Here is a 12,432-nt window from a genome sequence, read left to right as displayed (position 1 = left end):
GGACTGAGTAGCCCTCCATCTGGGGATGGGAAGGGCTGACGGCTGCCAAATGTACCTGTGGGGAGCTGACTGATAAGCCGGTCATCTTGAGTGAGAGAAGATACTCCAGAATGACAGAAATGTCCAGTGCCACTGCATGTAAGTGATGCTGCTGGCACCAAAGGGAGAATTGCTTTCACTTTGCAGAGTAGCATTTTCATGTAGAGGGTCTCCTGCTGTTATTAAGGATGGACTGAATTCCCTCACAGTATACTCTCCCTATGCATGCAGTCCATCAACAATGATGCTGTCAGCTGTAGAGATGTTGAGCTTCAATGTTCCCTCATTCTGGGAAAGCAGGCTCCAGAATGGTGGCAGGTAGATACATGGGTGAGAGGCTAGCTGTAGTATGCTGGTAAACCAGATTTGCTTCAGCCACCAAGGCACCATAAGGATCACTATTGAGTTTGATCTTCCTGAGTACACAAGGAAGTGAAGGTATGGGAGGGAAGGCATACATCAGTGGTTCTGACCACTGCACCAGGAAGACATCCCTTCTGATAACGAGGCCTTGGGCCGCCTGGGAGCAGTATGCCAAGTGCTTTTTATTGTCTCGGGACACGAAGAGATCCCAAGATGGAAACATTCATTGCTGGAAGATGTGTTGTGCTTTTGACAGGTGATGTTACCACTCATGTTCTGTTTGTAAAGACTGCTGAGACTGTCCACCAGTGAATTCATCACCCCTCAGATGTGTACTGCTCAAAGGGTGATTCCTTGCCTGATGCATAAATTCTACAGGTGGACCACTTCTCTGCAAAGTCGTCTTGCTCCTCTCTGCTTGTTTATATGGTAGAAGAGGTCCATACTGTCTGATCTGACCTCTAAGTGGGTGGACTGAATGATGGGTAGAAATATCTTACATACCTTGTGAACTGCTCAAAGCTTGAGTAGGTTGATATGTATCCCGGATTCCTGAGGAGATCAGAAGCCTTGGCCTGTTTGGTTGCCAAAATGTGTTCCTCATCCTAGTATGGAGGCATCCAAGATGACTGCATTTGTAGGTGGTTCAGAAATGAAAGGGAACCCCAGGCATACTTTATCCTTGTTCTCCAGCAGATGAGCTATGTCAACATGTCTCAAGGAAGAGAGACTCTCTGATCCAAGGAGTCCTTTTTTGAGGCACAGATTGACAATAGCCAGATTGAAGGCATTGTAAGTACAGTGATATAAGCGCACACCACCATGTGGCCCAACAGGAACAGATAGAATAGGGCTGTAAGTCTGAGGTGAAGCTGGTCAATGAGATCCCTCATAGCAAAGAATGTTCCTGAGGTAAGTAGGCCATCGCTATGTCTGAATTCAGGTTCACTCCAATTAATTCTATGGTTTGTCTGCTGTGAACATGGACTTGTCTAAACTGGCTTGCACTGCAAGTGAATGAAAGAGTTAAAATGAGATAGTGGGTGTTGCATATGCCTTCTGGTACAACTGACCAGCGAACAGCCTGGTCATCCAGGTGAAGGTAAGTGGCCACCACTGCAACAACTTTTGTAAATACCCATAGGGCAGCCCAGAGGCTGAAAAGGAGCATGCTGTAGTGAAAGTGTTCTTGGCTCATTACAAAGCACAGAAATCGTCTGTGAGTGGGGCGAACATCCACATGAAAATATGTCTTTCCAATAGAGGGTTATATACCAGTTGCCTGAATTGATGGAGAGTATTATAGAGGCTAGAGTGGTCAGTTATTCTGAACTTTGAGTGTTGTATGAAGAAATTCGATTGTCTGAAGTCCAGAATGGGCCTCCAGCCACCCTTCTTTTTGGGGACAAGGAAGTACCTAGAGTTAAAGTCCTTCCCTGTGTGAGAAGGTGGTATAGTCTCTATTGCCCTCAATTGAAAAAGGCAGTCTGACTCCTTTTTCAGAATCCTCTCATGAGAGAGGGGGGTTCCTGAAAAGGGACAAGGAAGGTTTTTGTCTTTTTTTTGGAGGGGGGAGGGAAGAGAGGGAGCCATTCTACCATTTGACAGAATATCCAGGACCCACTTGTCCATTGCAATAGCATGTCACACTAGGAGAATGGGTGTGACATTGGGCAAGGGAGACTGTCTGTCAACTCACAGATGTCTCATCTAAACACTTTTCTAAGATGTAGCTTCAAAGTAGAGGACAGGGGTCAGGTGCCTAGCCTGACATTTCTTGGAGGTTCATACATCATCTGTAGGAAGGTGGCAGTGGTCAATGCCGAGACAAAGGAGGCTTGGAGTATTTTCTGCAGGGTACCGGAGTATAAATAGCCAGAGAGAGGAGGGTAGCTTGTGAATCTTTGAGAGTATGCAACAACTCATTCGTTTGGTTACTAAAGAGATTGCTGTTGTCAAAAGGAAAGTCCTCAATGGTGGTTTGGACCTCTTTGGGGAACCCAGAGGCCTGCAGCCATGAAGCCTATCTCATGATTATTGAGACAACCATGGAGCCTATTACTGTGTCAAGGGATGCCTGAAGGGAAGAACTTACTATGGGGGTGGAATTAAGGTTGCAGATACAACTTTAAACTCTGACATTTCTTAACTTTTGAATCTTTGATTTTGCAACTTTATCAATGTTCTTTTAGCACAGTTTTTTGTCTGTGTAATAATATATATAACCTTCATGAAATTAGAAATGCTCACCTCACTGAATCTTCTCCTCTAAGGGTGGTTCTGTCAAACTGATCCTGATGAACACTAAGAAGGGTACAGAACAGGAATGGGGTGGCCACTTTCTCTCTGGGATAAGGATTGACTGTGAACTTAACTTTTACCCTGATGTTCCTTATTCCTAAAACTGCTTCTTTCCTATCTTCCTATTTCTCCTGTTTCTTTTCTTCATGTATGATTAGGGGCGCTTTGGTTCTTCTCTCCTACCTGCTTCTCATGCATCCTACCCACTCTGTTTAGTGCTTTTCAACACCCATCTGTGATAATCCCAGTTTCCCTCTCTGGACCAAGTTGGTAGATAATTTCCAGATCCTGCTGTTTTCACTGAATTATATACCTCATGCCTAACCCTAGTTATTTCTTACCTCTGTTTACCAAGATCTAGCTGCCATACACAAAACTATCGATTCATATTGGACTAGCCTCTCTCTCTCTCTCTCTGTAAACAAATTTTGCTTCTAATTAGTATTGTTAACACTTTTAATGGCCTTTATACCATATCAGGAAGGGACTGAAATGTTCTTACAGTTTTGATAAATAGATAGCGGACCCTGGATGCTTCTCAATATTTCTGTGAAGTGTTCTACATTTTTGATATGGTTTACCATCTCAGATAACCACAGTCTTCTTCTGCCAACACCCCCCACGAAAAAATGGGAAGAAGACTGGTGGCGAGGAAGGGAAGGAGAAGAATAAAAACATTTTAAGAATCTTGTGTTAACAGAAATGTGAGGTTTAGCTGCTTTTTTTATTACCTTCGCTAATATCTTGATTGTAGACTCCATCTGGTTCTATGTCAGAGGGGATCATGATGTGCCAAGTAGTCATCCTGGCTTCTGCTTCCAGTCCAAACCCATCAATACCGCTACAATAAATTTAGAATGAACAGAAGCAGATAGGGTTTAAGAACTGAAGTGTTTCATCTTTCTGTGGTATCATCAAACTGAATCAACATGTACTGCTACAGGAGCAGAGACATATTTCTGGTCCCTCTTGTTTTGAGGACATGCAGCCTCATTCTGAGCTGCAGTTTTATGAAGAAAGGCATGGTGTTCTACTAAAGTAACTGGGGAAAGATAGGGTGGAACTTGTACAATTCAAATTAATGACAAGTATTGAACGGGAAGCATTAGATTTCTGCTGGTATTAATACCCAAGAGACTTTGGATAAATACAAAAAACAAACCAGGAAAAAAAATTCACTGGAAGAATATGAATATCCAGAAAATTTAAATATTTTACACTATTGAAGCTTAATATGACTGATGAACAAGGTATATTCATGTACCAATATCTTAACATAGTTGTGGAAAAGGAGATAGGATTATAACCCTCAGACTGTATTATCCAATAGTAATTTTGTTCAAGATGAATCATTTCAGTTATCTTGCACTTTCCTGGCATCAAACATTATAAACAGATACCCACAATTTTGCCAACTGTTTGTGATTCATCAGTAAGCATCCGTAGCTTAGCGAGGAAGAAGAAACACTGTACAAGACTGACTCTAGTATGATGAATTTAAGTCTGAGATACTTACCTTCCCATATGCAGATTAATCAGGCAATGAGCTAGACAGCAGATGAACTCCTGATCATGGTTCCCGGGTCCCAGAATTAGGTTTCTGTTCACCGTAAGGACTCTTAGAGAATCAAGGAGAGCAACTTGCTGAGGGACAGTTTTGTGTGCCCTTGAGAACTGATACAAGATGGTCCTATTCAGGCAGTGATAAACAGCATCCAGTGATAATCCCTGAGATCTTCTTTTTGACTGATGGAAAGTACAAAACAATTAATATAATGTCAGATAGTGAAATCTCCACACAAACTTATTTCTTCAAATCCTACACTGATTTTTTCAAAAAACTTTCATTTTACTAAAAGATCTTTGTACTGATTAATTCCCTCGCTCAATCCCAATATGTATTAATGTTTTGCCTGCCTGGAAATGAGAACTGAAGTCATGCTGATAAATGGACTGATAAGAATCTTGTTTTATGGTAACTTCTATGGTAACTTTTTGAAATGCTGTGTTCTAATTTCCACAACAAAGCTTCTCAATGAGATTCAGTGGAAGAGGAGAAGGAAGAATCTTTGGACTCATCTTACTACAGAAAAGCTCCCACAAATTCGTAACAGTTTTAAATCTAATTAATCTGAAAGCAAGTTAACTAATCCACTTATAAAAATGGTTCCCAGCATCAGAGTCTTATCTATGATGCAGTAATGGTTTTAAGCCTGAATAATCAGGAAAATATCCCTAGAATAGACAAGACCTCTCTCTTCATCAGGCACTCAGACACCAGAGAGATGAATACAGCATACTCAGACAGGTGTATAAGTCAACTATCAAAATATTATATCATATCAGAACACTGACCTACTACATATAAATACCAAGAAGTCATGCAATGAAGGTGCAGACTGAAAAAGGGGGGGGGGGAAAGAAAAGAAAAGAAAAAGGCTGAGGAGAAAAGCCCATATATTTCCAAAGACTGAGCACTAACAGGAAAACTTACATTGCTCTTTTAGTCTCCGCTCCCAGTCTGGCATGAGAATGTCTAAACACTACGTACACAAACCTGCAAATCCTATGGTATGTAGCAGCCTAATACATTTCTCTGGAATCTTCATGCACTAAGGGCTTGGAAAATGGCACCTAAGATTGTTCCTATCTTCAATAATATAGCTACAGAGTCTGCCAAATAATTTGTGGAGGGCCCAAGATGTTGGGAGATGAAGGGAGAAATCTTGTCCTGAGTTGTTTCCATTTATCAAGGCATTTATATCATGTTTATCATCATCACACTACCAAAGAGAAAGATAAGGTGGACAACCATTTCTTTCATCATACTTGCAGTTCAGGGGGTAAACTATGCTAGTCCAAGTTGCAAGGCAAGACCGCACAGGGCTCACAAAGGGAGAAAACTAAAAACTTGACTTTCCTGCTTATTACAGCTGTCCCCCTGCTGCATTCCTTTTTCTCCTCTCCTTTCTGTTTGTCCTGTGTGGCCGCCCCTCCCGGCCATTGTGCTAACTAAAGTCACAGCCCTATTCATAGGAATGGCTTGTACAGACTAACTGGAACCATTGCTCTGCCTAGGGAGGGGGCTTCTTGCTTCTTTGTTTGGCTCCTTTGTTCAGACCCGGGCTCGGTGTGGGGGGTGCTGCCCAGAAATGCAAGACCTGAAGTGGCCAACTAATTAAGCATATGAATCATACCTGTGGCTCAGAACAAGCCCAGGCATGCCTATGCTTACCTGCAGCCTTTCCCTGCCTTCTCTCCTCCCCTGTATCAAGAGGAGCCAATCAAAAGTACTGGTGGGAAACTGCCTGAGTTTGCCTTTAAAGCCGGACATTTTCTGATCAGACCTTGGAGAAGGTCCTTGCTTTGCCACCTGGTCTGATCAGCTAGGGGTCTTTGGGGGGCCCTCTCCCTGCCCTCGTTTGTTTTTGAGCATACCCCTGTTTTTAAACTCCCCTCCCACGAACAACGAATTTGTGCCTGGAGATCTCCTGATTATTGTAAGCGAATCGAGTCCTCTCTCCATCCTCTGATGCTACTGCCGTTCCTGCCTCTGTGCTTGCTGCTGTCCTGGGGATTGGTAAGAACTCCCTCTTACAGACTCCCCCGTCCTAGCTGCTGGCCTTGTTTCCCCAGCAGACAGACCCAAGCTAACTCCTTGGTCTGTATCTGTAATCTGTTTCTTGCTCTGCAGCGCCTTTGCTGCTAAAAATAAGACTGTGCCGCTGCTAAGCTGTGCCTTCCTGGACTGTATCCTGGGCCGCCGGCCTGCAGCCGCCCCACTGCTGCAGCCACCACCACTCCCCCCAGGGGCTGTACCCTGGGCATACACCACTCTGCCTTCTGGAACTGCTCCCGCTCCCGATCAAAGAATTGGCATAGTGTAAGGTGCACCTATTAGAATCAGGTTCTTAGTCTAGATAAGTTGTAATTTCATTTTGCATAGCTGTGGTTAAGTTAGGTTTAAAGAATTGTTTGTATTGTGCTCTGTAAGTTAGCTTTAAAAAAGAATTGTTGCATTGTGTTCTGTTACTTGCTAATTTGTGTAGTCTTGGTTAAGTTAGATCATAAATAAGATTTTGCTGTGTTCTGTATAACTGTGGTTAAGTCTGTCTTCCTGCTGCCCTAACCCTCCCCCCAAAGCTTGCCCGTGTCTCCCCCTGAGCTCCCCAGTCACTCGTTGCAGTCTCTCTGCTGTTTAAACTTGCAGCCTGTCTGCTCTCTGTGTCTCCCTAAGTTTAAATCTCCCTTTGCAGCGCCTCTGCCTTTGGTCTCTGTTCCACCACGTGCTCCTCTTCCCCCCCATCCCCCAACCACATTCCTCTACCACTGCCTCTCTCTCTCTCTCTCTCTCTCTCTCTCTCTCTTTTAATCCCTTCCCCCACGTGTTCACCCCACTCCTACTACTGCCAAACCTCAATTGTATTAGCATAAAAGTCTAGCATAAAACCCCATTGGTTACCCTTTTTCTCTCTGACACACTTCACATTTTACATTTACGCCGCTGTGACACATTTTTACCTAGAGTTGTTGGTTATTTAACACATTTTACCCATAACTGTTAGTTGGTTATATGCTGCTGTGACACACCCTTTACACAGAAATTGTTAGCTACCCGTTACATTTATACTTCAGTGTTAATTGGTTACTAATTGTATTGTACCCCACTATTGGAACCCCCTATACTATTTACTAAAAGAAATCCCTCACCAATTGTCTACCTTAACAAACCCCATACCTCTCACTACTGAATTTTCCCTGTTTTTGCATTTTCTTAATAAAGTTTATTTTGCACCCCACCAGTGCAGTAGTTGTCCCCCAAGATCCCCTACCTGCTGGCAGGGTCAATGTTATATTAACTTTAAAAGTTTTGCAGGCTAAAGAAGTTCTAGTTTCCTTAAAAATACAGGCAGTCCTCAACTGTACGACGTTTGATTTACGACCAACAGCACTTATGAAGTTTCTGAATTGACACCCTGATTTGACTTATGATGCTCAGTCCTGCAATGGACTGTTTTGCGGTTCCGAGTTACGACGTTTCGACTTACAACGCAATTTTCAGGAACCAATTGTGTCACAAGTCCGGGGACTGCCTATATTAAGCTAAACTACATTTTAAAATGCGCACAGTATTTTAAAAAAATTCTCTTACAAAAGACACCACATCTTAGAATCAGCACCAGTAGATGAAATTATGCAAAATAACCTAAATTATTTATTTAGATATTTACAAGCTATAAAAGAGTGTGAATGTGCATCTAATGCTCTGGACAATCTTTTAAAACTTATCAAACAAATATGCTCTCTCTGGGGCTAGGACCACCCTTTTGTTTTGTGTTTGTAGAGCACTGGGGGGTCCTGGACCATGACTTGGGCCCATAGTCACTACAGTAATACTACTACTACTACTACGAACTGTTACCTGTGCAATTAGCTGAATGATGAAGTCTACAAGGAGTTTGGATTCCTTGTTGAACATGCCCTGCCAAAGCTTATCCACCACACGCTGTGTAAAATAAAACACATTGTTCACCAGCACCTGGTAACTGCCACCACTTGTAATAGGCAGAGATGCATCTTCACCTAAATTACAAAGAAAACAAAATGATTTAAACAGCAGCAAAAAAAAACCCTCTCCAACCACCTACGTGTGTTCAGCACGTCCAATAGCTTTCTAAAGAATAATTTCTTTATTCTGCAACATGGAGAAAGTGCTACAGTCATTTGAATGAAATGCTACCTGGAATTGTTAGTCAAACAAAAGGAGCTTAACATTGTATGCAAGATATTTATTAAACTGTAATAGTGACAATGTGAAGTGGGCACTGAAGGCATATTTTTAATCACAAACCAAAACAAGGAAGGAAGAAAAACAATGCCATATGTGCATATTAAAGGATGCGTTAATATTTGTTGGGCAAGGCTTTACTCCACCAACTGATCTCTCTGAGGAAAGAGCAGAGGCACACAAGTACAACTCCTTGTGCTCATGACTGAGTTCATGAAGTCAATAACATGACCTTTTGTATCCGTTATTGGTCGGATATAAGAGAAGCATCATGGACACCTGGTTTTGGTCACCTTCTGGAGCATGATGGCTAACAAGATCAGCACAACAGCCATGCCATACCCAAGTCTAAAGGTACTGAAAGGATTCAAGGAAATCTGAGGTCTCCAGACAGTTGCCTCACCACAACCTCCCCAATAACATTTTTTCCAAAGAAGGAAATTCAGATAGAAGAATAGCTGGTAAGACTGTTCCCATAAAGTGATGGTTCCTTAAGCATGGAGACCTCCTATCCATCATTTGAGGATTCTCCCAAAGGAAGGCACTAAATCTCTATGAATGATGCACCTCTATATTTCTCTCTTACGCATACTCAGTACCTAGCACTGGGGACCCAAAATTGATACTGTAATACTAACTGCCACCAAGTTTATTCGATACATCGAGTTTATATTCAGAAGGTATATCTGTATTTTGCCTAATGCCCAGTGGTGTGTGTATTCACCTGCTAACATGAACACCTATACTTCATTTGCACATGAACTAACCCATTGTTAAAAAACAAAGAACACTTACAGCCAAAATATATGCTTGTGTGGGTTTCTTCCTCATGACAGGAATAACAATTCTAAGTCTGATTTCTCAGCAGGATGTACATCTGCTGACACAGATTCCGAGAAGGAATAAGAATTTGAAGATGAATGCATGTAGGGAGCTGCGGACTTTCAGATGGCGTGTACTATTTACTAGAAATTGTTCTGTATACCGTAATATCGATATTGTTCATATTAAACTAGTGCTAAACAAAACCATTTCCAAACAAATAACAGATCTTAGTTTACAACAACAGTCAAAGTCCCCAAGGTGTCTCACACATTCATATGCTAAGCATGGCCCTTGCCATAAGCTCTACTAGCAGTTTCCTGTTTCCTTATGACTAGCTAGTAGCTAACTCTTATACTGCTGATGAGTGGAGTAGAAAGAAATAAGGATTCCTCTTCCTGTTTCTGCAACTGCATGAGGCTGGCCATAACAGCAGTCCCAACACTTGGGGAATATAGGGGCAGTGCCTCAAACTGTTTCCTCCCAGAAGCAATTGGGTGAGAACCAGATGAAGCCATGGCTCTGACCTCCATCTCAAAGGAGATGGTCGGGCATCCTGGATAGGGACAACAGCATGCTACTCCCTTTAAATGGGTTTGGTAAATCACTTCCCCCTTCAAAAGCAACCGTCAGTCAAGAGATGGTGCTGCTCTGAGTCACAATGCCTTCCAGTGCATGCCCACAACAGTAGGTTTATGCACTGTCCCTTACCATGGGCTTCATGCACATAGCACAATCTAGTCCTTTGTAAATACATACAGTGATTTTTAAAACAGTTGGTATCTTGCTCCCCACTGGCGCTCACCTGGTAAAAACTGAGGATCAATAGTAGTTCTACACAACTGTATTTTATTTTTTAACAGAGAGCTTATTCTGAGGCACTGTAACAAGTTGACAGTGTTTGCTTCAAACTCCCCACTATTAGCAGGTGTTGATCTTGCTGGGAACCATTAAGTGGGTTGCATTCGCTCACTGGTGGAGTTGACTTGTTACTCCCCCCCCCCCCCCATATACAAGGGAAGTGAGAACGTTCCTCATGCAGACAGAATTCAGAACAGACAAGTCTTGAAGAAATAAATCCTGGGGCAACCAAGCCTGGGGAGAAGGCTTCAGCTGAATTGACATAACTAAAAGGGAAGGGAAACCTGAGGAGAAGGTTTGATATGGGGTTTCATGTACTATTATTTTGGAATTACTGTTAATAAATTGGACCCTAGGAGGTATAACTCTTTGGATCCTGCAAATATATAGTTTTATTTAAAAAGAGATAAAGCCCCATCCCTGCATGCGTCTCCATTCTCTCTGGTTCCAAAAGAAGATACTATCCTCTGCAGATGACTTCATAAACAGTAAGCATGGAAAAAAGAAGCAACACTTGACTAATAGGCTGCTGCCATTTTTAATAACAACCTCCATAAAATCTGCAATTGGTGAGCAGGGGACAGTGACAAATTTGTTCTTTTCTGACACTCCTAACACCAGACTAGGAGGAAAGGGAAGGACAGAGGAAGACTTTAGTCTCACCCTAAAGAGGCGAGAGGAGCTAGAGGAGTTAAGCAGAAAACCCACAAAGGCCTCAGAGATCCAAGTTTGGCCACGGAAGAGGGATTGGGGAATAGGGCAAAGTGAGAATTCCTAGGGAGTTCAGCTGATGAGCATGAACTCAAACTGGGCATCTGAGCAGTGACGTCCCTGCACTAGTCTCAGGGCTGGTCTACGCTGGGGGGCGGAAATCGATCTAAGATATGCAACTTCAGCTACGTGAATAGCGTAGCTGAAGTCGAAGTATCTTAGATCGAGTTACCTACCGTCCTCACGGCGCAGGATCGACGTCCACGGCTCCCCCTGTCGACTCCGCTACCGCCGTTCGCGTTGGTGGAGTTCCGGAGTCGACAGGAGCTCATTCAGGGATCGATATATCGCGTCTAGATGAGATGCGATATATCGATCCTCGAGAAATCAATTGCTACCTGCCAATACGGCGGGTAGTGAAGATGTAGCCTCAGAGCCATCTCAATGATCATCTGCCTCTCCTCTGTCAGTCCTTCCTACTGCCATCTAGATAACAAGCTTTTCAGGGAAAAGGACAGTGTCCTGTTGAGTTTGTTCAGCTCCTTCACAATGAGGCTCTAATCCCACAGAGTTCTCTTGGCTGTTGCAGTAATATAAATAAAATAATAAAAGATGGGAAAGGAAAAAAGGCCAACTTTTAACAATTTAAGCCCCAGCCACAACTAAAACTAGGGAAAGGGCAAGCCCTCTGTTGAGGGGAAGAGGGCATAATTGATGGTGCAGGGCTGGGATGATAAAATTCAGTCCCATTTCCTCCTGCCTCTTTTCTCAGCCAAATTTTTTTGGTTCATAATTGTAAAACATACTTCACCCGTATCACACTTTTTGAACTCCTAATGGTTCACAGATAGGGCATGATGGAGATTTGCTGTCATGAGTGTAAGAAAAGTAACATATCCTCTTACATATCATGGGACAAAAAAGATACAGAAGATAAGGAGAAACAAATTTTAAGGAAAGGGGGAAGAAGAAATTAAAACCAAAACCAAAACCACTGAAGACTGATATTGGCTTTGGTAATGGAGTATGGATGACATGTGCATCAATAAATGAAAAGGAAATAAGAAATTACCCAATAAAACATCAGCTGCAAGTAAGTGGTCCATCACACTGTCCAAAACGTAAGTCTGAAACTCTTTCTGCTGTGTCCTTGTTGATCTTTCAGGGGAAGCCTACAACACATAATCAATACGTAGAGAAGCTGCTTTAAAGAAAGTTGCAGAACAGAAAGCGATACCATATGCTGACAACTATGGTTACTCCATGGAAATTTTCACCTTGTTAGATACATGAAATCTAAGAAGTTATCAATTATTTATTTGTTATAAATAAAAACATCTAATTTTCTGGAACACATATGACTGGGACACATTCAGCTTTGGAAGGAGAGGGACTGGATGATCTTTCCCCCATTTCTGACTTTTAAGCCTCTTGGACTACATTCACCCTGCCTTACTTTTATAGCAGTGGCTTTAATTTAAGTTTAAGGATGGAGTTCAATCCATGGGTTGCACTGTATCATTTTATACTGAATAGAGTGAGTGTTA

General features: G+C 42.4%; 1 protein-coding gene across 1 annotated transcript in view; it reads right to left on the bottom strand.

Annotated features, from left to right (window-relative positions):
• Positions 1-12,432, bottom strand: part of WDFY3 (WD repeat and FYVE domain containing 3) — a 244,999-nt gene that overhangs the window by 66,051 nt on the left and 166,516 nt on the right. Inside the window, 4 exon segments of the mRNA XM_030564966.1 lie at positions 3,435-3,544; positions 4,220-4,449; positions 8,126-8,286; positions 11,958-12,057. Coding sequence (XP_030420826.1) covers positions 3,435-3,544; positions 4,220-4,449; positions 8,126-8,286; positions 11,958-12,057 — 601 coding nt within the window.

The sequence above is a fragment of the Gopherus evgoodei genome, chromosome 5 (genome assembly GCF_007399415.2).
Source record: "Gopherus evgoodei ecotype Sinaloan lineage chromosome 5, rGopEvg1_v1.p, whole genome shotgun sequence".
Lineage (NCBI taxonomy): Eukaryota > Metazoa > Chordata > Testudines > Testudinidae > Gopherus > Gopherus evgoodei.
This window is presented reverse-complemented; position numbering and strand designations above follow the sequence as displayed.